General features: G+C 42.2%; 2 protein-coding genes across 18 annotated transcripts in view; one reads left to right on the top strand and one right to left on the bottom strand.

The window, feature by feature from the left end:
* The window catches only part of DZANK1 (double zinc ribbon and ankyrin repeat domains 1), a 77,889-nt gene extending 56,331 nt beyond the window's left edge, over positions 1–21,558 (bottom strand). For 7 of the 14 annotated variants that reach the window (XR_013331602.1, XM_077750186.1, XM_077750193.1 and 4 more), the window contains exons 1-7: positions 21,494–21,558; positions 19,491–19,566; positions 18,727–18,886; positions 15,010–15,163; positions 6,774–6,888; positions 5,215–5,332; positions 4,142–4,266 (exon numbers count right to left, since the gene is read on the bottom strand). Coding sequence is in view for 13 of the 14 variants with exons in the window: in XM_077750186.1 (XP_077606312.1) it covers positions 4,142–4,266; positions 5,215–5,332; positions 6,774–6,888; positions 15,010–15,163; positions 18,727–18,835 (621 nt within the window). In the remaining variant the exon portion in view is untranslated. The other 7 variants (XM_077750191.1, XM_077750195.1, XM_077750192.1 and 4 more) reach the window with 4 other exon arrangements.
* Positions 21,559–21,707: 149 nt separating this feature from the next.
* Positions 21,708–26,448, top strand: part of POLR3F (RNA polymerase III subunit F) — a 15,503-nt gene continuing 10,762 nt past the window's right edge. For 2 of the 4 annotated variants that reach the window (XM_077750171.1, XM_077750170.1), the window contains exons 1-3: positions 21,708–22,070; positions 23,075–23,192; positions 26,206–26,273. In XM_077750171.1, coding sequence (XP_077606297.1) covers positions 22,009–22,070; positions 23,075–23,192; positions 26,206–26,273 — 248 coding nt within the window. In that variant the 5' untranslated portion in view covers positions 21,708–22,008. The remainder of the gene's footprint in view (positions 22,071–23,074; positions 23,193–26,205; positions 26,274–26,448) is intronic. The other 2 variants (XM_077750172.1, XM_077750173.1) reach the window with 2 other exon arrangements.

Raw genomic sequence — 26,448 nt, 5'->3', positions numbered from 1 at the left:
GCTATTATAATTAGATATGTACATTTCATTAAAAACAAGAGCTTATCTGAATTAATCATCAGGCAGACCAGAGTTTAGAATTTAAAAACCTAAGTTGACCTCCATTTTTCTCAAAAATCTTTTGAGGTCCTTAGGAAATTCAGAGATTCACCTAAAAGAACATATGCAGCAACTGTCTGCTGCTATCCAAAAACATTTAACTCATTTCGATATACTTTTATCTGAGCATTCCTTTGTAACAGGATCTATGTTTGACACAGAAAGGGGGAGAAATAAATGTTACATGGTCCCTACCCTCCAGGACCTGAACTGGTGTATACACAAAATACTGAAACACTGTATAGTATGCATGTGTGTGTGGAGTCCCACGGAACCCCAGAGGAGAACATAATCACATTCGGTTGCTCCAGAGGACAGGGCATCCCAGGATGCTAACATCTGAGCTGGGCCTAGGAGAGTAAAGGAAGGTTTGTCAAATGGACACAAACAAGGACAATGGGAATCCCAAGCAGAAGAAACCCACTTGCAAACGCACAGTGGCAGGGCAGTGTTCAGCCCCACATGGGTTAGAGGTCTGAGTGGCTGGAGAAAGAATGTGGATGGATGGGAGAAGCTATCACTTAAGGAGGGCCTGACACTACTAAAATGGCATTTTGTGGCCATATTTCCTTGACATTTCACAATGACCTTATGAGGTGGGTAGTATTATCCCCATTTTTTAAATGTTCCTAATAGTGTCTTTTGACATCATTTCAAACTTACAGAAAAGGTGCAGGGAGGGTACAAATAACTCCTGCATACCCAGCTTGACCAGTGTTTCATGTTAACATTTTGCCTGGTGTCCTTCCCTTCTCTATCTCTCTCTGAATCTTGTGAGAATGGACGGTGGGTACAATGCCCCTCTGCCCCTGCATACTTCAGTGTGCATGTCCTAAGAACAATGATGTCCTCTCACACAACAATGCAATTATCAAAACCAGAAAAAGTTAACAGCTACCCAATACTATGATCTAATCCCCAGGTCTTCAAATGTCATTGTTCATGCCAATGATGTCCTTCACAGCTATAGATTTATTTTTTTCCTGGTTTAGGATCCAGTCCAGTGTCACGCTTTGCACTTAGTGGTCATGTGTCTTTTGTCTCCTTTAATATGGAATTGTTCCTCAGTCTGTCTTTACCTTTCATGACCTTGACATGTTTAAAGAGTAACAGGCCATTTAATTTGTAGAATTTCCTTCAATTTGGTTTTGTCTGATGTTTCCTCATGATGGGATTCAGTCATGCATTTTGGTACAAATATGAAAGAAATGACATTGTGTCCATCTGAGTGCCTCGCAAAGAGGCACATATAATCCCCATTTTTGAGATGAAGATGATGAGGGTTGAGTCGCCTGCTTGAGGTCACGTCAACAGGATGTGAATTATCTCATGTACCTAGGCCTACCTGACCCCAGTAGGGTCCCTGTCCACCACAATCCCAGTGGGCAGAGCTGAGGAAGCCACAATTTGTGCTGCAGGCAACAGGGAGCAGTCAGAGGTTTTGAGTTGCTTTTGTGTCAGATCCAACAGGGCACAGGCCTGATGCCAAAAAGTGGTGGTCTACTGGCTAAATCTGGCCTGCCATTGAGTTCCATTTGATCCAGATATATTGGTCCACATGGTGTTTCAAAGTATGATTTAACTGTTAACATTTACACATAAAGAGGCAGGTTTCTGGCTTTTCTTGCAAAATCATGAGATGTGGCAACACTGAGCCCGTAAGCCTCCTTGTTAATAGTTGGCTGAAGCTGAGTAGAGATAACCCATTAACTGACTGAGGCATTCCACGTTGCAAGAGAACCCCCAACTCTTATGCCCTGAAACTACACCCTAGTGTAGGCTGTCATTTATCTCCCACGCAGGATGTACCATGAATTTACTCTGCTGCCTAGCCCCCGCTGGCATCCCTAGGTCAGTGCTTAGTTCAGAGACATCTTGTCTCCCTGGTGGTTGTGGACATGTTGTAATCCCCACTGGCATCATTCATTTTTTTTTAAATTTTTTTTTAATGTTTTATTTCTAGGAGAGAGAGAGAGACAGCGTGAGCAGGGGAGGGTCAGAGAGAGAGGGAGTCACAGACTGAAACAGGCTCCAGGCTCTGAGCTGGCAGTCAGCACAGAGCCCGACGTGGGGCTCGAACCCACAAACCATGAGATCATGACCTAAGTGAAAGTCGGACAGTTAACCGACTAAGCCACCCAAGCGCCCCTCATTCATTCTGATGTTTGCTGAAGTAAGTTTCCGGTGGGATTGAGCTGGAATGCTGACAAGAGTCTCTTACCGATGAAGTAAAAAAAGTGGAAGATAAATATTTTGTGGTCCTTTTCTGCTCCCCTTGCTCCTCTGAATTCCAGTCAAATTCCCCAAATATGTCCCTAATGTTCCTAGTTTTTAGGGGGTTCAAAATGCTGGAATCTTCACATTCTGCAGATCTGGGCTGGGGCCTGAGGATCTGCATTTTTTTTTTTTTTTTTACAAATAGTTTATTTTCAAATTAGTTTCCACATAACACTCAGTGCTTATCCCCACAAGTGCCCTCCTCCATGCCCATCCCTCCTCCCCCCCACATCCTTCAGTCCTCAGTCTTTGTCAGCATTCGAGAGTCTCTCATGGTTTGCCTTTCTCCCTTTCCCCCACCATTTCCCCCCTTTTTCTCCCCCTTGTTCCTCCGTCAAGTTCCTCCTAATCCTCCTATACGTGCAAACATATGATATTTGTCCTTCTCTGCCTGACTTATTTCGCTCAGCATAACACCCTCAAGGTCCATCCATGTTGCTACACATGGCCAGATTTCATTGTTTCTCATTGCCATGTAGTATTCCATGGTATAGATAAACCACATCTTCTTGGTCCATTTGTCTGTTGATGGACACTCAGGCTCTTTCCATGTTTTAGCTATTGTGGAGAGTGCTGCTATGAACATTGGGGTACATGTGCTCCTATGCCTCAGCATTTCTGTATCCCTTGGGTAAATTCCTAGCAGTGCTATTGCTGGGTCATAGGGGAGTTCTATTGTTAGTTTCCTGAGGAACCTCCACACTGTTTTCCAGAGGGGCTGTACCAGTTTACATTCCCACCAACAGTGTAGGAGGGTGCCCGTTTCTCCACATCCTCGCCAGCATCTAGAGTTCTCTGATTTGCTCATTTTAGCCACTCTGACTGGCGTGAGGTGGTATCTCAGTGTGGTTTTGATTTGTATTTCCCTGATGAGGAGGGATGCTGAGCATCGTTTCATGTGTCTGTTGGCCATCTGGATGTCCTCTTTGGAGAAGTGTCTGTTCATATCTTCTGCCCATTTCTTCACTGGGTTGTTTGTTTTTCGGGCGTGTAGTTTGGTGAGTTCCTTATAGATTCTGGATATTAACCCTTTATCCGATATGTCATTTGCAACTATCTTTTCCCATTCCGTTGGTTGCCTATTAGTTTTCTGGGTTGTTTCCTTGGCTGTGCAGAAGCTGAGGATCTGCATTTTTAATAAGCTTCCATGTGATGCTGATGCTGCTGGTCTGTGGGGCCGCACTTTGAGAACCACTGCTCTATTCCATTACCCAACTTTATCTTTTTCATGACATTTATCACTATTTAAACATTTTTGTTTGATGACTTACATGTTTATTATCTGCCTGCCCCCACCCCCAATATAATGTAAGCTCCTGAGTACAGGGACCTTTCTTGTCCAACACGGTATTGCCAGAACTAAAACAGTGACTGGCACATGGTGAGAAGGCTGGGGACACTGCCTTAAAAGTATTTCATGGGAAGATTAAGAATATGGACGTATACTCTCTCAAATATAAATGAACATTAAAAATTTTTCACAAAAAAAAGAGAGTGGGCATCTGGGTGGCTCAGTAGGTTAAGCATCCGACTTCGGCTCAGGTCATGATCTCACAGCTGGTGAGTTCCTGCCCTGCGTTTGACTCTGTGCTGACAGCCCAGAGCCTGGGGCCTGCTTCGGATTATGTCTCCTTCCCTCTGCCCCTCCCCCATTTGCACACACTCACGCGTGAGCTCTCTCTCTCTCAAATATAAATAAAAAATTAAAATAAAAAAAAGAATATAGGTGGTATTTAGTACCCTAAAGATTTTCTTTAGAAGTTACCTGAGACTGGCGGGTGGGTGGTCTAGAACCCGATTCTTCATGGAAAGGTGGGATTTCCCGTGGACTCTCTGAGAAATGGAGATCTTTCCATGTTTTGGAGTCAGTTCTTTCACCTTCCTCAAGGTCTACAATTATTTAAAAAACAATCATTCTGTGAACATCTGTAATTATATATGTAATCATGCAAATATGTCTTTATAGTTGAAAACCTTTTAAGCAACCACTGTCATCACATCTTTAACTAGACGTAGCAACTATATAGAGAAGCCCCCACTCAGTGAACAAGCACTGGGGAAACAAAACACTCGCTTGGACTCGGAAAATAAAAATCTGCCCTGCTACATTCTACAACATTCCACATCAAGCTGAGAAAATAGATAAATCCAATGCCAAGGTTAGCAGGAAACATTACTCCTCCCAAGGACACACTGCAGCTGTAAAATGTCATAACAGCCCCCCTGCCTTTTTTGAGTATTTCTTACTTGCTGAGAAACCTTGTGTTCTGAAACCAGAGATAATCAGAAACTTTGCTGACTGAAATCCTATCAGCAAGAATGAAACCTCTGACTCTTGCCTAGAAGACGTAAGTCACTTGGACCAGAGAAGCAGCCTCAATTTCCAACCCCGGTGCAGAGCATCAGAGAAGGGTCTCGGAACACAGCATTCCATATTTATTTTTGCAGTTTCCAAGGTGAAGAAAACCCTGGTTCTCTTTACAATCCATGCTTGATAGTGAGCACCTTACACCTGGCCCTGCATTGCTTCAAGTCTTTCAAAATTCTGCTTCCCAAACTCCACCTGTGCTGCTAACCTTATAACTGTGTCTTTTCCTTTATGTGGTGAGATGCCCTATGGTTCCTCTGTGGTGTGGTCTCCCTCATTGCAATGGGTCAACAAATCTCACTTTGTTGGACTCTTGGATTAGCCCTCTTGCTCTTAAACTGTTAGTAAGTACGGCACTAAGACTCAGATTATAGCTTACTTTTCTATTCCACTGTTTCTTATTCTAACCTCTCTGCACACAAGAAAACCAGCAGTGAACTTGTTTGGTGGCTTACAATTCTAAACCTTACCTTCGTCCTGCCATGTCATACCTGGAGACTTTCTAAGGTTAACATTCCAACCCCGTTTATTTTCAGCATCCTTACATTTCTTCTGTAGTTTTGACCCAACAAAGCCATTTTTCAGTTCCTAAGAATGAAGAGATAGCATGTCAGTCACTTGATTACACCCATTTAGAATGTGAAAATTAAAAGTTGCCAGGTGGAGACAGTGTCATAGCATGTACTTCTTACTTGAAAGGGTTTACAGTGGTTTTTACATAGTAACATCTGTTTCACTTTACTTTGAAAACACACAGCTTTGTATCTGGGCCCTTGGCTGACAGCACGTCTGGTTGGTAAGGGCCCAGCAGTCAAGCAGCCAAGACCAGGAGCTGGCAGCAGGACATGAAGGCAGGATGTCATAATCATGGCAGTCTGGGGAATAACAAAGGGATCACCAGATCCAGGAGGCAAATAAAGGGTGGGGTCAAACCAAGATAGGACTTAAGTACACTACCTGCCCATACTCAGTCCTTATACTCTTCTCCATGAACTTTCTTCTCCATGGACCCAGTCCCTTATGCCTGATTCAAGCCTGAGCACCTGCTGATGCATGTAGGCTCAGCCTCTGCTGGATGCCGCTGCCCACAGTAGGTCCCTGCCCTGATCATACTTGAGCCCCACACTATACCTGCACCCATTGCTCTGCTCCCACAGCCACATCTATAGGCGCTGGTCCATCCTTGGGCAGAAGGGAGTCCCTCACAGACTTCCAGTCATCCCCATCAAGACCTCCATGACTGAGACTTGTTGGCTGGTTGCCTTCCCATGGGTTAGCCCATCCTCTGGCCCTTGGATGTATCTCACCGATGCCCACAGCCCAGGGAATGAAGTTTCAAACATCCTTGTAGATAAGTCTAGTTCACTTTCCAGAGAGGGGAGGCTTTGAGCTTTTCTGAGATGAAGATTTCAACATAACAGACAGCTATGGGCACAGAGGGTTTCTACCAGTCTGATGTATCTGTTCAACAAATGTATACTCACTGCCTTCTCCCGCCCACCTCTATGCAAGGCAATGAGTATGGCAGACAAGCTCTCTGGCACCTTGAAATTTACACTGCATGGAGAAGACAGACAACAAGCAAAGGAATCACATATTCAAAGCACTGTATAACAGGAGAAGGCCTGGATGCCAGGGGAGCAGTGATAGCACACAGCATACAGTGTCTAGTTTGGCTGGCATATAGACAGGGACGAGTCACAGAGCAAGAATGGATGACTGAAGAGAGACTGATCACTTGGGATGCCAGGCTAAAGGTTTCTGCTTTCTTCAATAGGGAAGCGGGGGGTCCATGAAGACACTGGAGCATGGGCCGTGATGCTGGGTAGGAATGTCTAATGTGCAGGATGAAACACGTGCAGGATGGACTGACCAACAGGAGGGAAATCACTTTGCAATGGCAGCTACTGACCTCAATTATAAGATGTGTGAGCACAGGTTACGAAATGCAAGAGAAGATGGGATCACTGAGAAAGAAGGAACCAAGAATGTAGTGACTATCTGAAAGTGTTACAGGTTCATTACTTGCCTGCTTTGAAGAATCTTTGAGAACATTTTCAACATTGTCTTCAGAAGAGACTGTATTTGGTGGTTCGTAGCCCACCTGAAACACCTTTGTTACAATGCCACTCTGTCTGCGGTCCCTGAAAGTTATTCAAAATAGAAAGAGTCTCTGTGTTACATAAAGCTTCAAAGAAAAGATGGCTAACAATTAAAAGAATGCTATTAAGTTCCTTGGTCTCACTACTAAGGTTATTAGATTTTAAATTGGAGAAACCAAAACAACTTCTTCTATAGTCCTTCCTCACCCTGTTCTCATTTAGATTATCTACTGCTGCATAACAAAGCACTCCAAACATAGTGTCTTCACATACAAACTCTGGGTTAGCCAGGCTCAGCTGGGTAGCTCTCATTTGTCATCTCTCACCTGGTCAGATATCAGCTGGACTAGAGTGAAATGAAAGATTAGCTCAGCTGGAAGTCTAAAATGCTTTCTTGGGGTGCCAAGGCAGCTCAGTCAGTTAAGTGTCAGACTTCGGCTCAGGTCATGATCTTCAGGTTCATGAGTTCAAGCCTCTGTGTTGGGCTCTGTCCTGACAGCTCTGGGCCTGGAGCCTGCCTCAGATTCTGTGTCTCCCTCTCTCTCTGCCCCTCCCCTGCTTGTGTTCTATCTCTATCTCTCTCTCTCAAAATAAATAAACATTTTTAAAAAATTAATAAATAAAATATTTCTTACCCACATACCATTCCACGTGAGTCATGGTAGCATCTGCTCTGGCAGATTTTAATTCCTTCCATACTAGCATTTTTCCAATTTATGCATAACATTTCATGATTCATTGTGTTCCTCTCAGATACAATAGAAGTTCCACGAGAAAGCAACGTAGAGGTGCCCATAACTAAAAACTTGTGGTGACTGCATCTCAGCACCAGCAGCTTGCCTAGACTCTTAATTTTTTACTTTATTTTTATTTTTTAGAAAGAGAGAGAGGAAGTGCAAGCAGGGGAGAGGGGCAGAGGGAGAGAGCAAGAATCTCAAGCAGGCTCCACACTCAGTGCACAGCCTGCCACAGGGCTCCATCCCACAACCCTGGGATCATGATCTGAGCCAAAATCAAGGGTCAGACACTCAACTGATAGAGCCACCCAGGTGCTCCTCTTAATTTTTTAAAACAGCTTTACTGAGGTATCATTTACATGAGATAAAATTTACCTATTTTAAGTATACGATTTGAGGATATTTAGCAAACTTATACATTTGTGCATCCATCACCACTATCTGGTTTTAGAACACTTCCATCACTCCCCAAAAATTCCCTTGTGCCTGTTTGAAGTCACTCCTTACTACCAACTCCTACCCCAGGTAGCCACTGATCTGCTTCCTATCTCTATAGTTTTACCTTTTTCAGATATTTAAAATGAATTTCACTTGGTTTAAGCACTTGACTCTTAGTTTCAGTTCGGGTCATCTGAACAGTTTGTGGGTTCAAGCCCCACATTGGGCTCTCTGCTGCCAGCACGGAGCCTACTTGGAATACTTTCTTTCTCTCCCTCTCTCTCTGCTCTTCCCCTGCTCATTCTCTCTCTCTCTCTCAAAATATATATTCTAATCATTAAAAACATTTTTAAGCAATAAAATGAATTTCACCACACAAATATAGTCTTATATGTCTGGCTTCTTTTAATTATTTTTCTGTAGCTGCAAGTATCAGTAGTTTGTTCATTTTATTACTGAATGGTATTCCATGGTATGAAGGCATCACAGTTTGTTTACCCATTCCCCACCTGATGGTCATTTGGATTTTTCCCAGTTGGGGGTTGTTATGAATAATGCTATGGGCATTCACACATAAGTTTTTGCAGTGTCAGCCCTGACAGTTAGGTTTTCCCTTTTTTGTAATACAAATGCCTGATTTAAGTTCCAATTGTCAAGGGATCCACATCAAAAAGGGATCCACTTCAAAAAGGGATCCACTTCAAAAAGGGATCCACTTAGGGGTGCCTGGGTGGCTTAGTTGGTTAAGCGTCCGACTTTCGCTTAGGTCATGATCTCACGGTTCATGGGTTCGAGCCCCGTGTCGGGCTCTGTGCTGACTGCCAGCTCAGAGCCTGGAGCCTGTTTCAGTCTGTGACCCCCTCTCTCCCTGACCCCCCCCTGCTCACGCTGTCTCTCTCTCTGTCTCCTAGAAATAAAAAAACATTAAAAAAAAAAAAAGGGATCCACTTCAAAGACAGTTATCTTGAATAAATACAATGCCAGCCATACCACTTGATAAAGAAGCAGGCCGCCACCCCCCCAGCCCCTCCACACCCCTCAATTCCAGGTCCTGAAGCTCCTTTATTTTAGAGATCTTGCTTGGTTTCCATAACTACCATTTGAACCACTTGTTTTTTCTCTTCCTGAGCTTAGAATTCCCACTTTATGAGTTTAAAAAAATTTTTTTTTTTAAAGAGAGAGAGACAGACTGCAAGCAGGAGAGAGGCAGAGAGGAAGACACAGAATCCGAAGCAGGCTCCATGCTGTGATCTGTCAGCACAGAGCCTGACGTGGGGCTGGACTCACGGACCGCAAGATCATAACCTGAGCCAAAGTCAGATGCTTAATCAACAGAGCCATCCAGGTGCCCCCCGGCTTTTATGCTTTAAACTCACCAATAGAGTGAGTCCAAGAGGCTTTAGGCCCCCATCCTCAGCCCCAATAAAAGCAGAACCCTAGGACCACGCATTCTCTCTCACTTTTTCCACTGGTGACTTTGCTGCATGGTCCCAGGTATGCTCTGTAATTTCCAAGACCTATAAGCAATAGAACTGGTCTCAGAGTTTCCTGAGGCTTCCTGGTGAGGACATCTTGCAATCATGATAAGAACCACAAGAGGGCGCTGGGTGACCCAGTTGGTTCAGGTCCTGATCTTCTGGTTCATGTGCTCAAGCCCCACCTCCAGCCCCATCAAGCCTTGCTTGGGATTCTCTCTCTCTGTCTCCTTCTGCCCCTCCTCAGTTCACAATCATGCTGCATGCTCTCTCTCTCTCTCTCAAAATAAATGAAAGAAAGGAAGGAAAGAAAGGAAAGAAAGGAAAGGAAAGAAAGGAAAGAAAGAAAGGAAGGGAGCGAGGGAGGGAGGAAGGAAGAGAAAGAAAGAAAGAAAGAGAGAAAGAAAGAAAGAAAGAGAGAAAGAAAGAAAGAAAGAGAGAAAGAAAGAAAGAAAGAGAGAAAGAAAGAAAGAAAGAGAGAAAGAAAGAAAGAAAGAAAGAAAGAAAGAAAGAAAAGAACGAATCATAAGGGCCAATCCAGTCACAACACTGGCTACTGATGGGCTGAGACTGGCACACAGCAGTTTTCATGTGGACATGTTTTCATTTCTCTTGGAGGCATATACAAGAGTGCAATTGCTGGGCCATGTTTGACATGGTTTATTCTGTTGTTGTAAAACTGGTAAGTCCCTCATGGAAAAAAATGGTTTTTCTCAGGGGCTCTGACTCCCCCAATTACATATCTTCAGTTCAAGACAACTATTATCTCAGCACAGGTCGATTTATCTTAACCACCATATAAGGTAACTGACAAAGAAGGGAGAACCACCCAAATTCATTCTCAAACAATGATGATATCAAAGACAGGAATTTCCTGACCATAAAGGTGGCTTTTAAAGAAGCAAGACAAGGGTGCCTGGGTGGCTCAGTTGATTAAGTGTCCAACTTTGGCTCAGGTCATGATCTCACAGTTCGTGAGTTCAAGACCTGCATCGGGCTGTGTGCTGACAGCTCAGAGCCTGGAACCTGTTTCAGATTCTGTGTCTCTCTCCCTCCCTCTCTCTCTGCCCCTCCCTAGCTCTCACTGTCTCTCTCTCTCAAAACTAAATAAACATTTTAAAACATTTTTTAAATAATAAAAAATAAAGAAGACAGATGTCAGAAACTTTATAGACCCTGGACTAGACCATCATTATGCATCATTAAAATCTAAAACCTGGGGCACCTGGATGGCTCAGTCAGTTAAGTGTCTGTCTCTTGATTACAGCTCAGGTCATGATCTCACAGTTCATCGGTTCCAACCCCATGTCAGGCTCTGTGATGACATGCATAGCTTGCTTGGGATTCTCTCTCTCTCCCTCTCCCTCAGCCCTTCCCCCTCCTCTCTCAAATAGATAAATAAAACTAAAAACCTAAAACCCACACCTGCTTGCTGAAATATCCCCAAGCTCCCAGCCCCTTCTCTTCCCCTGTGTTCTTTATTGACCATGCTGTGATGTGAAAATTCATGCACATATATATGGACACATGAAAGCATATATATCCTTTTATTTTATTCTAGGATATCACACTTTAATAAAAATGTATTTCATAGGTGCCTGGGTGGCTCAGTCAGTTAGACCTCCAACTTTGGCTCAGGTCATAATCTCATGATTTGTGAGTTCGAGCCCCATATCTGGCTCTCTGCTGTCAGTGCAGAGCCTGCCTCAGATCCTCTGTCTACCCTCTGCCCCTTCACCACTTGCACACACTCTCTCTCTACCTGTCAAAAATAAATAAAGATTAAGTATATAAATATGTGTGTGTCATATATACATATCATATATGAAAAACCTTGGTTTGTGAGCATAATTCATTCTGGAAACATGCTTGTAATCCAAAGCACTTGTATATCAAAGTGAATTTCAAGAATCATTGGCTCAGTTGTGATCATGTGACATACCATATCACATACTACTTTTACTGCAAGCTATCACTCATTCATCAAGTTAAAATTTATTAGAAATGTTTGCTCGTCTTGCGGAACACCTGCAGAGCAAGTTACTCACAATCCAAGGTTTTACTGTATTTCAAAAAAGTTGTATTGGTCAAATCTCTCTAAATGGAAACGCTTTTCCCCATTAATGTGTCAGTTGCCACCCTTGGTTGCATATTAGCATCATCAGGAAACTTTAAAAATACTGATGCCTGGGTCTCACCCCCAACAGATTGTTATTTAGTTGGTCTGGAGTGTGTGACCTGGGCATGGAGATTCTGCAGAACTCCCTAGGTGATTCTGACGGGAACCTGTGGTAGACTGTCACAACAACAGTCCCTGAGACACTATGCCTTATCTATCTGCATGCCCTGGTGCCCTTGTAGTATCCCCTCACACATTGACTTTGAGTGTTGCCACATGACTTACTTTGGTCAATGAAACATTAACAAATACGACACAGGGGCGCCTGAGTGGCTCAGTCAGTTGAGCGTCTGACTTCAGCTCAGGTCATGATCTCATGGTTCATGGGTTCGAGCCCCGCGTCGGGCTCTGTGCTGACAGCCAGCTCAGCGCCTGGAGCCTGTCTTCAGATTCTGTGTCTCCCTCTCTCTCTGACCCTCCCCTGCTCATGTGGTCTCTATTGCTCTCTCAAAAATAAACAAAACATTAAAAAAAATATGACACAAACAGAGACTAGGAAAACATCTGCACATTAGGGCTTGCCCTTTCTCTTACAGCTTTTGGAACTGAGTGAAAAAAACTCAGGTTACCCAACTGGAGACACAAGGCTCAGCCAACCACTTGCATCAACCTCCAAAAACGTGACTCAAGCTTTCTTAGACTACTCAGCTTAAGGTGAGACCAAAGTACTGCGGCCATGTCAGTGACCTCAGGCAAAGACAGCAGGACAATTACCCCGTGAATGCACACCAAAATGCTGATCCACAGAATAATGAGCAAACAAATGATGGTTCTTCTAAGACCACTAAGTGTCAGGGTGGTTTGTTATATAGCAATAGCCAACTGATTCAGCAGCCAAGCCGGAGAAGCACCGGTCCCATGAGGGTTTTGGAGATGCTGTGTTATTTCTGTGTATTACAGACGCAGTGCTCACTGTTAAATTTTGGAAGCTATAAAAATTATCAAGAACAATAACAACACAAAAAGGGACTAAATCACCAGAGGCAATGAATGCTAACATGTGGCTTGCGTGTTCATTCTCAAATAACTTAATCATGAGAAGCAAACTAAATAGAAAGCTTACAGTAGAGAAGAATTACATGTCAGTGCCGTTTGCAAACTGAGCTGGGACAGAAATGGACTGGGGCTGCCCCTCAACCTGGCCTTTTTGAAACAAAGACATCCACAGTGGCCCTGGCAGTCTGGCTCAAGGAAGGAGATGGCTGCCCCCATGCAATGAGCCCTCTTTGTCTACCGCTCACTCACCTCTGGTCATTGCCCTTCTCCAGTTCTGTCCCGATGCAGTTCCAAACAGTGTTAAAATGCTATAGTGCACTCTTACACCCTAATTCATTTTCACTTACATCATAAATATTTTTCCTTATCACTCAAATCTTCATGACCATAGTTTTTCCTCTTTTTACTGTCAGCACACAGCCCGACACGGGGCTCAAACGGATTCTCACAGACCACAAGATCATGACCTGAGTCAGTCACACTCTTAACTGACTGAGCTACCCAGGCGCCCCCATAATGTTTCCTCTTAAAATGTTAGTGGCCTTTGTTAACACTCTCCTTTCAAATCCTTTTCTCTTTATTAAGAAATTAATTACCTTAAGTACCTAGAAAAAACCTAGGTACATCAGGCTCTGCTTAGATGAAGCAGTATAATTTCTTTTCTGTCTTGAAGAAGCAAAATCATTTTTGTATAAATACCTTCCCTGAGCTGAGTACACCTGAAATACTAACAGCGCATTCAGAACAGATGGTGAAGTGAGCACAGAGCAAGATGGGGAGAGGCATAAAGAATGACCTTCATTTACACTCTTTTGGAAGCTGTATTAACTCCTCTGAATTACATAGTTAGTAATTATTACTTCATGTCACTACTACCTGCAATTTATAAAAGGGGCTGCCTTACAGCATCAGGCACCAGAGTATTTTGCTTGTTGATTTTTTTTCTTTTTTCTTCTTTTTTTTTGCTTGTTAATTTTTTTAGATATTTATTTATTTTGAGAGAGAGGGAGAAAGAGGGTGAGTGGGGGAGGGACAGACAGAGAATCCCAAGCAGGCTCTGCACTGATAGCACAGAGTGTTACATGGGGCTCAGTCCTACAAACCGCAAAATCATGACATGAGCCAAAACCACAAATCAGGTGCCTAACTGGCTGAGTCACCCAGATGCCCCTGCTTGTTAAGTTTTTAATGATAATTGAGATGACTTGTTTTGACAGAAGTTGTTTGGCAAGTGAAAAAATCCAATTTTTTCCAATCTTTAATAAAGAATAATAACGTGTAGGAGGGTTTTCGTTTTGTTTTTACTGTATTCTTTTTTAAATTTCCAAACGCCAAAGCAGTCATCTTTGTATAATTTGTAGCTCTCCAAAAGCCATGCAGTAGCTCAGCCATCAGGGGGAGCCTGGAGAAACTTTCTTAAAGCACCCTTGCAAATCCAGGTATTGATTTGGGGCTTTACAAGTGTTTCAAAAATGTGGCTAAACCTGTCTTACTGTGCAGTATAATTTTTCTATCACAGACACACAGACTTGCAAAGCATTTGAGGTTTTTTTCTCTACAACACATAGTTTCCAAATTAAGTGGTGTTTCTATATTTGAAAACTAGAAAAAGTCCTTGAGTAGGAAAGAAAGGACAAAGAAAGGGATAAAGGAGCTAATGTCCCACAGATTACAATGGCAGTCACCATGAAGGCCAATGAAGTCAATACAAAACAGAATAGAGAATGATGGTGGAGGTTGTAGGCTGTGTCCTATGGAATAAAAGAAGCATCCACTAAAACCAATATTTTCTTCAAAGCCCTATCAACCACTCCAAAGCTCCCAAACCCTGAAAAGGCTCTTCCTTCCCAAAATCTCAACATGGAATTGAAAAGTTGGAGCGCCTGGGTGGCTCAGTCGGTTAAGCACCAGCTTCGGCTTAGGTCCTTGAGTTTGAGCCCTGCAGCTGGCTCTGTGCAGACAGCTCAGAGCCTGGAGCCTGCTTCGGATTCTGTGTCTCCCTCCCTCTCTACCCCTCCGCCACTCATGCTCTGTCTCTCTGTCTCTCAAAAATAAAAATAAACATAAAAGACAATTTATAAAAGAAAAGAAAGTGTTAATATACATTAATATACATAGCACCTCACCTAGCTGTACTCTTGTGATTCATACACTTTACAGTCTATCTCAGTAAAAGACAAACAAAACACAAAAGTTATAGATATATGTTGAAATTAAAATACCTTTCTCTTTAGTGCCCTTCTAATACAACACTTATTCTCATAGGAAGAAATAAATAAAATTAAAACACAATGTCATTATATTACAAGTTATTTTAATCGCCATGCTCTTAACTTACTTAGAGACTGCAATAGCTTTAACTTGTATTTTTCCATCAGGCAGAGTAATAGGCTTTGTATACTTGAATGTATTGTTTTCACCATAACCAATTCTCTTTAGAAATTCAGGTTTGCTGCCATCCAGTGTATAATATATGTTGACATCCGGGGTGTCTGAAAAACCCAAAGCAGGGTAACTAATTAACACAAAAGTAGGAAAGTTGCTGAATAATGTCTGTGGGTCAGTTAATTAATGAGATTTTTAAATACATTATAGGAATGAATAACTAACAATAATTGAGTTGTTTCTCTGTGCCAGGCACTGTGTTTTATGTGAATTAGCTCATTGCATGTGTACAACCCTATGTGACAGGTCCCATTTTAGGCCCACTTTATAGATGAGGAAACTGAGTCCCAGGGAAGCTAAGAAAGTCATCCAATAACAGCAGAGTTGGGGCACCTGGGTGGCTCAGTTGGTTGAGCGTCCAACTTCAGCTCAGGTCACGATCTCACAGTTAGTGGGTTCAAGCCCGGCGTCGGGCTCTGTGCTGACAGCCAGCTCAGAGCCTGGAGCCTGCTTCAGATTCTTTATCTCCCTCTCTCTTTGACCCTCTCCTGCTCATGCTGTCTCTCTCTCTCTCAGATATAAATTAAAAAAAACATTAAAAAAACAACAACAACAGCAGAGTTGTGGTTTCAGTTGGGCTACATTGGATCCATAGCCCGTGCTCTTGAATCTCTTTGCTATCGTGCCACTCCAATAAGACATCGATACGAGTAGGGCTCATTTTAAGACCACAATACCCATTTAGAAAGCAGAAGCTGATTTTTTATTTTTTGAGCATTGCTTCAGAAATGCTATTATTCTATTTTATTTGGACTTGGTAAATGATTCCTACACTTCTTGGAAAAATTTTAAAGGTCATACATTCATAGAATTCAAAGTTCAAAAGGTCAAAAACAGTTGCTAAGAGAGGAGATCCTGAACATTCTCACCATAAGAAAAAAATTGTAACTGTGTGGTGATGGGTGGTAACCAGTGACCAAGGTCCCCTGCTCTCACAGAGCCTCTATTTTACGAAAGACACACAAACGGTAAACAAACAAGTATATACGTGATAGCAAGGGGTGATTAAATCCAATGGCATAAGTAAAGCAGGGGACAAGGTCTGCTTAGCAAATAAGGAAAGGGATGGGTAGAAGCACATTCCTGTGTGTTTAAAAGATATTTATATTTCCTTTCCTATAAAATGTCCTTTCACATCTTTGCCCACTTTTCTATTGGGTTATTATTCTTTTTGTTATTAAATTGTACAACCTCTTTATTTATTAAACATTTAAACATTTTAAATATTAGGGAATTTGGATCCTCTATCAGTCATATCATCATATCATCATTTATCGATAATCATCCATCTTTTCCCAAGTGCTATGGACACATTTATTAAAATTTGTATTNTAATAAATAATTTATATAAATAAAAAATTTTAACAAATAAATAAAATTTGTATTTTGGGGGCACTTAGGTGGCTCAGGTGGTTAAGTGATGGACTCTTGATCTTGGCTCAGGTCATGATCTCATGGCTTCTGAGATCTAGCCCCTCACTGGGCTCTGGCACTGACAGTATGGAGCCTGCTTGGGATTCTCTTCCTGTCTCTCTGCCCCTCCCCTCCCCCACTCTTGCTCTCGCCCACTTGCTCTCTTTCTCAGAATGAACTTTTAAAAAAAAAGCTGTATTTTAGCTTCAGAATTTTTAAAAATACTAGGTTTTTTTTTCAGAATTCAGAGAATATTTTTATTTACTTTAAGCTGAAATACTATCCAAACTAAAATGCACTGCTCTTCTCTGTTAAAAGCATCATAAGTGTGTGTATATACCTATATGTAGTTATATTCATTTCAGTTTTTTTAATGTGCTTCTATTTTTATTTTTTTCTTTCATAGTTTATTGTCAAGTTGGTTTCTATATAACACCCAGTGCTCATCCCAACAAGTGCCTATCACTCCCCAATACTAGCTTTTAAGACAAAGGGAAATATAGGGGCACCTGGGTGGCTCAGTCAGTTGAGCATCTGACTTCCGCACAGGTCATAATCTCAAGGTTCATGAGCTCGGGCCCTATGTCAGGGTCTCTAATGACAGCTCAGAGCCTGGAGCCTCCTTTGTATTCTGTTTCTCCCTCTCTATCCCACCCTTGCTCACACACTCTCTCTCTCTCAAAAATAAACATTAAGAAAATATATAAAGGAAGATGTAGTATATTATAAAATATCCTTAGTTGGAATTTGACTAGGAAGAACAGGAGTCACCATAAAATATAGAAAATTGTTTTTACACATTATTCATTGAAATATATAATTGGAATTTGAAAACCTTTTAAAGCAAGTATTTACTTATGTGTTTTATCTGTAAAACTTTCCCAGGGCACCTGGCTGGCTCAGCTGGTAGAGCATGCAACTCTTTTTTTTTTTTTTATGTTTATTTATTTTGAGAGAGAGTGAGAGCATGTAGGCATGAGTGGGGGTGGGGCAGAGAGAAAGAGAGAGAGAGAGAGAGAGAATCCCCAGGAGCCCCAGCATGCAACTCTTGATCTCAAGGTGGTGAGTTCAAGCCCCACATTGGGCACAGAGATTACTTTTAAAAAGAAGAAGAAGAAAGGGATGCCTGGGTGTCTCAATTCATTGAGCATCTGACTCTTGATTTTGGCTTGAGTCGTGATCCCAGGATTGTGGGATCAAGCCCTGTATTGGGCTCTGTGCTGAGCATGGTGCCTGCTTAAGATTCTCACTTTCTCCCTCCGCCCCTCTCCCCTGACTCATGTGCTCTCTCTCTCTCTCAAATTAAAAACATAGCCTTAAATTCTCCTTATGTTAATTATATATCTATGTATGCAGACATATACATATATACATGAGTCCCTGTATATGCATATATATACATTCCTATCATTATCATTACCAGGAAATGTATTCACTGCTTTATTTCTGTAATAATAGTTATGATTTAGTTTGGCATCTCACATAACACGTCAACTCTAAATGGCAGATAATATTCTCACTATCTAGCAATGAAAAAACGGAGACTCAGAAAGGCTAAGTAATGCATCACTAGAAGTTGTCAAAGTCAGGATTTAATCTCCAATATGCCTGACTGCAAAACCTACTAAGGTAAACTTTATTATCCTGGCAAAATAATGACAATCCTAAGGAAGTCTGGAGAAGAACCAGGACATCTTTGGCTAATGTGAGTCAAGGCATTGCTGCAACTGTGTACTGATACAAATGAAAGGTTGGTCAAAGTTAACCATTTTACTTGTTTATTTTTAAATGCTTGTTTGTTTGTTTGTTTTGAGGAAGAGAGAGCATGCACGTGGAAGTCGGGGGAGGGGCTGAGAGAGAGGAAAAGAGAGAATCCCAAGCAGGCTCCATGCTGCCAGCACAGAGCCTGATGTAGGGCTCAACCCCAAGAACTATGAGATCAGGACCTGAGCTGAAATCATGAGTCAGACACACAACCGACTGACCCACCCAGGTGCCCCAAAGCTAACGGTTTTAATTTAAATACATACAACTCCATAAACCACCGAGTGCAACACTATTGCAACTTCTGGAACTTGTACAAAATCCCCAGGGTCCTAATTGTAGAAAGCATGCAAAGTGAGAATTCAACAACCAGATGAACATAAGGAATATGGCAATGCTATTTTACATGATTTCAAGTACATTCGATTCTTACCCGATTTCATTTCCAAAAGTGTATTGTTATCAATTTCATGGTTGGCTTTTCCAGGCGGAGGCACTCGCAATGGTATGATCTGAGGGACACACACTGAACCAGCAGTCATTTTCCCACCTTACATTAAAAACGCGGGATGAAAATAAATTCCAATAGGCACCTATATTTGAATACAAAAGTTAAAGAGAAGCACTTTGTTTAAATACAGCAAAACTAGTAAAAACTAAAGAGAATACTACCTAAAAATATTATTTCACTTTTAATTCCAACCAGTATTGTTTCAGATGTACTTTTTCTGTTGAGGTTCTTGTGTGGGATTTTAACTATCTAAATACTTACTCATTTCTGGGAAAAGAGCACAAACAAGTGGGATGGGGGATGGAATTATTTTAAATGAACAAATTAAATGAGTACAGTAGTCCCTCCCTTCTCCATGGGGGAAATGTTCAAGACCCCAGTGGATTCATAATACCATGAATAGTGCCAAACCCTATGTATGCTGTTTTTTCCCATTTATACATACTCATGATAGAGTTTAATTTATAAATTAGGCACAGTAAGGGATTAACTACAACAGTAATAAGATAGAACAATTACAACAACATACTGTAATAAAAGTTATGTGAATGTGGTCTCCCTCAAAATACCTTATTGTACTATACTCACCTTTCTTGTGATGATGGGAGATATAAAGTGCCTACATGATGAGATGAAGTGAGATGAGTGACATAGACACTGTGATATAGCCTTAGGCTACTACTGACCTTCTGCCATCAGAAAAAGGATCATCTGCATCCAGGCCCGAGTTGACTTCACATAAGAGAAACCATGAAAAGCAAACTGCAGACAAGAGGAGACTACTGTAACATCAGAACAAAGACCATTACTAATGATCTGATCTGAGCTCCCCCTAGATCATTATCACCCTTTCCCACCTCTTATTAAGGTGCCACCTCTCTTGGTGTTCAGGGCAAGTCATCACACAAGCAGAACAGAGTAACTCTGTATGCAGCATGAAATGTTAATTTAGAGCCAACTCCCTTGGGGAAGCTCCACGTTCGAGACCCTGCTGTTGTTACCAAGTGGTTCTTGCATTTGAAAGCTGCAAAGAAATTTTAGAAGGATGGCAGAGTATCGTGCCTCAGCTGAAAGGAAGCTGGAACAGTTATAAACAGTGAGCAAAAAACAAAAAGTCTCCCATTCTAGGGGCACCTGGGTGGCTCAGTTGGTTAAGTGTCTGTCTCTTGATTTCCACCCAGGTAATGATCTCACCATTGGTGAGATCGAGCCCCAAGCTGTTAGCATGGAGCCTCATTGAGATTCTCTCTCTCCTTCTCTGCCCCTCTTCTGCTCATGTTCTATCTCTCTTTCTCTCTCTCACAAAATAAATAAATGAACTTTTAAAAAGTCTCCTACTCTGTCTGTTATACAGTATATAAACAGTTAAGTACAAGTATGGAGGACTTACCAATCTTTTTCTGTGGGAGGGAGTATGATTCTGAACACGTAAAGGATATACAGGGGAAAAACAACCCTCACTGTAATACAAAAACCATTTATATCTCTATGTGGCCTTTTCAAATTTCAATGACTTTTTTTTTAGAAAGAGGTGGGGGGAGGGAGGGAGAGAGACAGAGAGAGAGAGAGAAATCTTAAGCAGGTTCCACGCTCAGCACAGAACCCAATCCTGGGCTTCATACCATGATGGTGGGATCATGACCTGAGTGGAACCCAAGGGTGGGACATTCAAGACTGAGCCATCCAGGTGCCCCTTAAATTTCAACGGTTATGGATTCATAGTCTTGTTCAGTTATAATCTATATGTTCATTACATTTTTATAGTATGCTCCTTGCACTCTCACTCTATTATTTACAGTTTTCCACATACTTATATAATCTTATCATTCTGTGCTTGGGCATTTAGGCTATTACTAATTTCTTCTTAGCTTTGGTTGGTAATTCTAAATAATGCTGCTCTGAACAGCCTGTGGCTTGAATTTTGTCACAGACTATATTCCCAAAATTTAGATAACTAAAATTAGGAACTGAAATTAATGCCTGGTTGGATATTTCCAGGTCAAAGGCTACGAATATAAATTGCAGATACCAATTTTAGACCAATAGACTCTACAGGCTATTTTAGAGTAATAGCCTCCTATATATATATATACACATATGTATATTATATATACACCCATGTATATTATATATACACCCATGTATATTATATATACACCCATAGGATATCTATGTTATCTATCTATATGTACTAAATTTTCAACTATTTTAATTATAATTTTAATTAATATATATATTTATATAGATGGGAAGATAGATAGATGGACAGATAGATAGACAGATAGATGGGAATAACACCCACAGCAGAGAGAGAGAGAGAGAGACAGAGAGAAGGGAATTACACCCGCAGCAAGTAGGAGCTACCCTTGGGAGGCTGGGGAGGCCACTGGGCCCCAAGCCCAGTGAGTGAAGAGGATCAAGAAGCAGACCACCATGATAGGCCCAAATGGCAGTGTAGGGTCAAGAGCACCCCTCACCCATCAAATCCTTCCATCAAGTCCGCCCCTTCGCCTACCGGATCCGGAACCCCGTCCGGTCCCCGTCCCTGTCCATCAGGGGCAGATAGGAACGCCCGCTTCCTTTCGGCTGGAGTGAGAGGCCCTTCTCCTGCTCCCTCTCTTCCTCCGATCACCAGAACCCGGATTGGGATCCCCGAAGCACCGCCACCGTCCCCGGTCAGGCAACCCACCTCTCACCGCCTCTTGGCCTCTCCTCTGCTGCATCCCATGTTTCCACAGACGCTGCGAGCCGCGCCCCTCCCACTGAGCGCTGGGCAGGTGATTGGCGGAAAATGACTTCCTAGCAACCAGCCCCGCCCCTGCCGCTGGGCCCGGAGACTGGGACCGGTCTCGCGCGCCTTTCCTAAAGGCTTTACTGCAGGTCTCTGAGAATATGCCTTCACAGAGGTTGGAAAGTGCTCCGAGGTGGCATCCCAACACAGAGTGAGGGAACCAGGCTCGTTGGTCCGACAGGCTTTGACCTTCTGAAAAACAAGAATAAGATGTAGCGGTGCGGGTAAGACAGTGAATCAGGCGCGGCTTGGCCACCTCAAGCCGACAGAACAAGTAAGGACCGGCTGCGACACGAGGAAGAAGGCCCCTCGCCCAAGCCCGGCACTGTCTTTCACCGGTTTTCCCGTTCCCTAGCTGGGTAAAAGGCGACTCCTTGCATCTCTTCCCGCGGGGGGCCGGGAACTGGGCAGTGATGGCTGAGGTGAAGGTGAAGGTTCAGCCGCCCGACGCGGATCCCGTCGAAATAGAAAACAGGTAAACCAGTGAGTGAGGCTCCTTCCTCGCTCTGGAGCCCCCCTCAGGCGGCCAGCCGTTTGGGCAGGCGGACCCCTTCTACGGGGACCCTTGGTAGATAACCGCGTGCGCAGGAAGGGGATCGTGGGACTTGGAGCCTCCTTCCCATCCCTGGACCGCAGACTTCGTAAGAAGTTCTGGGCGAGTTTGACAGTTTGCAACTTTAGGTATCTGATCATTCCCCGGTGCTGTTCGGAAAGTTGTGATGATGTGGTGATCGACGCCCAGCGAGGACTTGGCGTTTTTCTCGTAGTACTTGTGGATACATACGCTGATCCAGGATCGCACTTGTCACTAAGGGAGCACAACGTTTGGGCAAAGTTAGGGTGCATTTTGGATTTTTGAAGGAACATTAAGACAAATGGTTTCAGTACAGTATTTAAGTCAAGATTTTAGGTCACCTAAAGCGTCTCCTAATTTTATATTTTTAGTTTTGAAGATCTTGACTTTCTCAAACTTAATGAAAACACGTATGATGATCCTATGACAAGGTGGACAGTTGGGTTGATTTTTGTTTGGTGTGGATAATTCAAGAGAAGGCCGAGTTGTGGTTAATTGGCATAACAAATTTTGTCTTCCCACCGGTCGTATCAGATTTGCCTCCTTGGAGACTATGACTGCCCAACGCACTGCATATTAACTTTGTCATAGTTGTTCTGCCTGAGAAAATTGAAGCCTCAGCTTTAACATATTTTATGTGTGTTTTCATTTGACTTTTGTTCTAATTTAAAGTTAATACTAGTGAGGAAAAGAAACAATCTCTTAAATAATAGTAATAATGTAAACGTGTACTTTATCTTGCTCAATTTCCAACATGCTTTGATTCACAACCGTCATAGAAACCTAGATCATCTGCCAAATGAAAAAAAAATTACAGTTTCAAACTATTCTGCTTGTATTTTTCTCCCACTGCCTCTTGAAATAGGTCAAAACATGAAAAATATCATCATTGCCTTTGTTCCTAGGATTATAGAATTATGCCACCAGTTCCCTCATGGAATCACAGACCAAGTAATTCAGAATGAAATGCCTCATATAGAAGCCCAGCAGCGGGCAGTGGCCATCAATAGACTGCTGTCCATGGTAAGGCAAATTCACTAGTTGATGTAATTATTTATGTGTTATGACTGTCATTACTTCCTGTTATGTAGATGTGAAACCATTCGAAAGTGTGTTAGGTTAAGACACCAGACCAGGAAACAGCTCAGACTACCTGAACTGAGGAAAGAAGAAATAAAGAAATAATTACACATCCTTTTGCAAGTTGAATGAAATAAATATATTCTGTGTTAACTGTTGTCTTTGTTAACCTAATTGTCGTTGTGGTACACAGGGCACATAGGCCTAGTCTGCTCTTACTTTCTGTTTGCTTCCTGCTGTTGGTGTTGGGCCATTCCCTATGAAATATGCCCCGTCTGGTTTTTCTGCAGGTTAGCACAGAGTTGGTTCCTTAAGGTTTCGGTGTCCAGTCTCACTCGTCACTCTCACTCCTCACTCTGAGCATTTCAGTGGGCAGGACTGAGTCCAGTCACACTGCAGTGGGGTTTTTCAAAGAAGCCCTTCTACCTGCTCTTACCTCTTCTCTTCTCCTGGGAATGTCCTAAAACACCCCACCTAATGTCCCAAAACACCCCAGCTTGGGGCGCCCATCCTCTAAATCTGCCTATCTCTCCTTCCATTTCTCCATTATCAAAACTCCCATGTCTTGAAAGCATTTCAGTTTGGTTGTAGTAGAAATTGAGTAAAAGATTTCTACACTAAGGACCCATATGGAAATTTGAGAACAGATGAACATTCTGTTAAATCACCATCTTCAATGGCTGGAAGACTTTTTCTAGAAAGTGCCAGATAGTATGCATTGTAGGCTTTGCGGGCCATGTGGTTTCTGTCATAACTACTCAACTCTTCAGGGAAGTAGCCATGAACCCATTCATAAACACATGAGCATGGCTGCATTCCAGTAAAACCTTATTTATAAAAACGAGCAGTGGGCCAGGTTGCTCACCCCTGTCTTATAAGGTTCTGGTGATTTCTGATCAGTTCACCGTGGTGAAGGACTCAGCTCCAGAGGGATAGTGAAAGGATGCTGAAGGTTGTAGCAATGGAGACTGTTTTTGTCTTCTGACTACTCTTTCAGCCCTTTGTGTTGTCTGAAAATCCTCAGTACCTGCCTCTCTGTCTCCATCTTTGCAGCCCCATCTACTGCCAGGCCTATGGTCTATAGATTGTGAGCAGTGGTGGAGCCAGGATGTCTTAAGGGAATAATTATTAGTAAATCACAAAGGATTACTGATTTTAGCTTATAAACGCTCTCAGATTTGTTCCCTCATTTCCATTCCTGCATGTCCTGCATATGTCAGGTTCTTGGCTTCGTCCTGGGCTATGACAGTATATTCTAACTGGCTCTCCTGGCTCCATCTGCCTCAGTACAGCCAGCCTGATTTTTCTTTTTTTTAAGTAGGCTTCCCACCCTGCACAGAGCCCAACACAGGGCTTGAACTCAACACCCTGAGATCAAGACCTTAACTAAGATCAAGATGCTTAACTGACCGAGACACCCAGGTGCCCCTTGATCTGTCTTTAATACAGATCTGACCAAGTCATTTGTGACCCACAATCCTCTCAACACTACAGATTCAAGTCCACACTCCTGGGTTCACCGCACCAAGCCCCTACCTTCTTCACCCACTCTGCCTCAAAAGTTAGGTTTCAGGGGAACAGATTATTTTTGGTTCCCTGCCACATCATGCCTCAGGTCCATTGTCTTCACTGGTTAGAAGGCCCTTCTTCCCTTTCTTCACAGACTAACTCCTCATTCTCCTTCAAGACTCAGCTCTGCTATTGTCTCCCAGAAAGCTTCCCTGAAACCACCCCTCCCACCCCAGGTTGGGCCAAAGCTGCTTCTCTGAGCATCCTTTCCACCCTTAACTTACCTCTGTGTTGACGCCAATGAGATAGTATTGACATTAGCTGTGTGATTCTCTTTAGAATTCATGTTTGTCCCCTCAGACATGTATCACAGTATGAGTTTTCAGGAAATGTTCAGAGGCTGAATTAAACCTCCAAATGGAACTTTCTGGTTCGATTTTGCTATTTAATGGGGTTCAGGGAGGGAGGTTATTGCTTTTCGTCTGTATGTAAACCTGTTTCCAAGTCATGTGTCATCCCAGTCTTAATGTACAGAGATGGGGCCTCTCCTGGCCATGGATTCCCCAGACTGCCACAAGTCCAATGATCTGGCCTTCTGTGTGCTCCAAAGTTCACACCCAAGGCATTTCAAAAGCATGTCAGACATGCTTTACTTTTGATTTGTTCTATAAAACCAAAACTATTGCATCTTTTATTCATTGGTTGACCTTTCTAATTTTCATATAATACAACAGAAATCACACAGATCAATAAATGTCACTATTTATTTTATAAATTTTAATCATCATGCTATAGATTTATGCATGTTAGCCTTTATTTGAACTTTTTAGTTATATAAATTGTTTATGTTTATATTATATATACTCATTGAATTTATTTGAATTTGAATATGGATTTTTATTTATTATTCTAAAGCTGCTTGTTTAAAATTCTTTATGCATTGCTCATATAAACAAGCCAGGACACCGGCATATAAGAAATTGTTAGGTGTTAATAATTTGGAAAATGATGACATAAAGCACTAAGTTTTTAAAAATATATTACATGTGATCTGTAAGCAAAGACTGAAGTCTCGAGTGAGGAACTAACAAATAACTGTAAGGCAGGATGTTTTGGCTTGTGTAAAATTTTAAAGAATACATTAACATTTGTGGTTGATTTAGGGGTACCTGGGTGGCTCAGTCTGTTGGGCGTCCAACTTTGTCTCAGATCATGATCTCATGGCTCATGGGTTCAAGCCCCGCATTGGGCTCTGTGCTGACAGCTCACCTGGAGCCTGCTTCAGATTCTGTGTGTCCCTCTTTCTCTGCCCCCCCCCCAACTCACACTCTGTCTCTCCCTCAAGAATAAATAAACATTTTAAAAAAATTTTTTTAAAAATATTTGTGGCTGATTTAAAATAGCTCCAAAATAATTCATTGTTATTTTCTGTTAAAAAAAACTTTAGGGCCAGTTGGATCTCTTAAGGAGCAATACAGGCCTTCTGTATAGAATAAAGGATTCTCAGAATGCTGGGTAAGCACCCAATTTTTTATTTTTAGAAACTTTAATTTTTACATACATAATCTATGTGTTGGGGGGAAAAGTCAATATAGAATTGCATAATGTAAATCTGTCCTGCATACCATTCCTGCCTCTTATCATGAGTTCCATTTCTCAGATAACTGCTCTTAATAAATTGGTATATGTC

The sequence above is a fragment of the Crocuta crocuta genome, unplaced genomic scaffold, assembly GCF_008692635.1.
Source record: "Crocuta crocuta isolate KB4526 unplaced genomic scaffold, BGI_CrCroc_1.0 scaffold209, whole genome shotgun sequence".
NCBI classification, from domain to species: Eukaryota; Metazoa; Chordata; class Mammalia; order Carnivora; family Hyaenidae; genus Crocuta; species Crocuta crocuta.
This window is presented reverse-complemented; position numbering and strand designations above follow the sequence as displayed.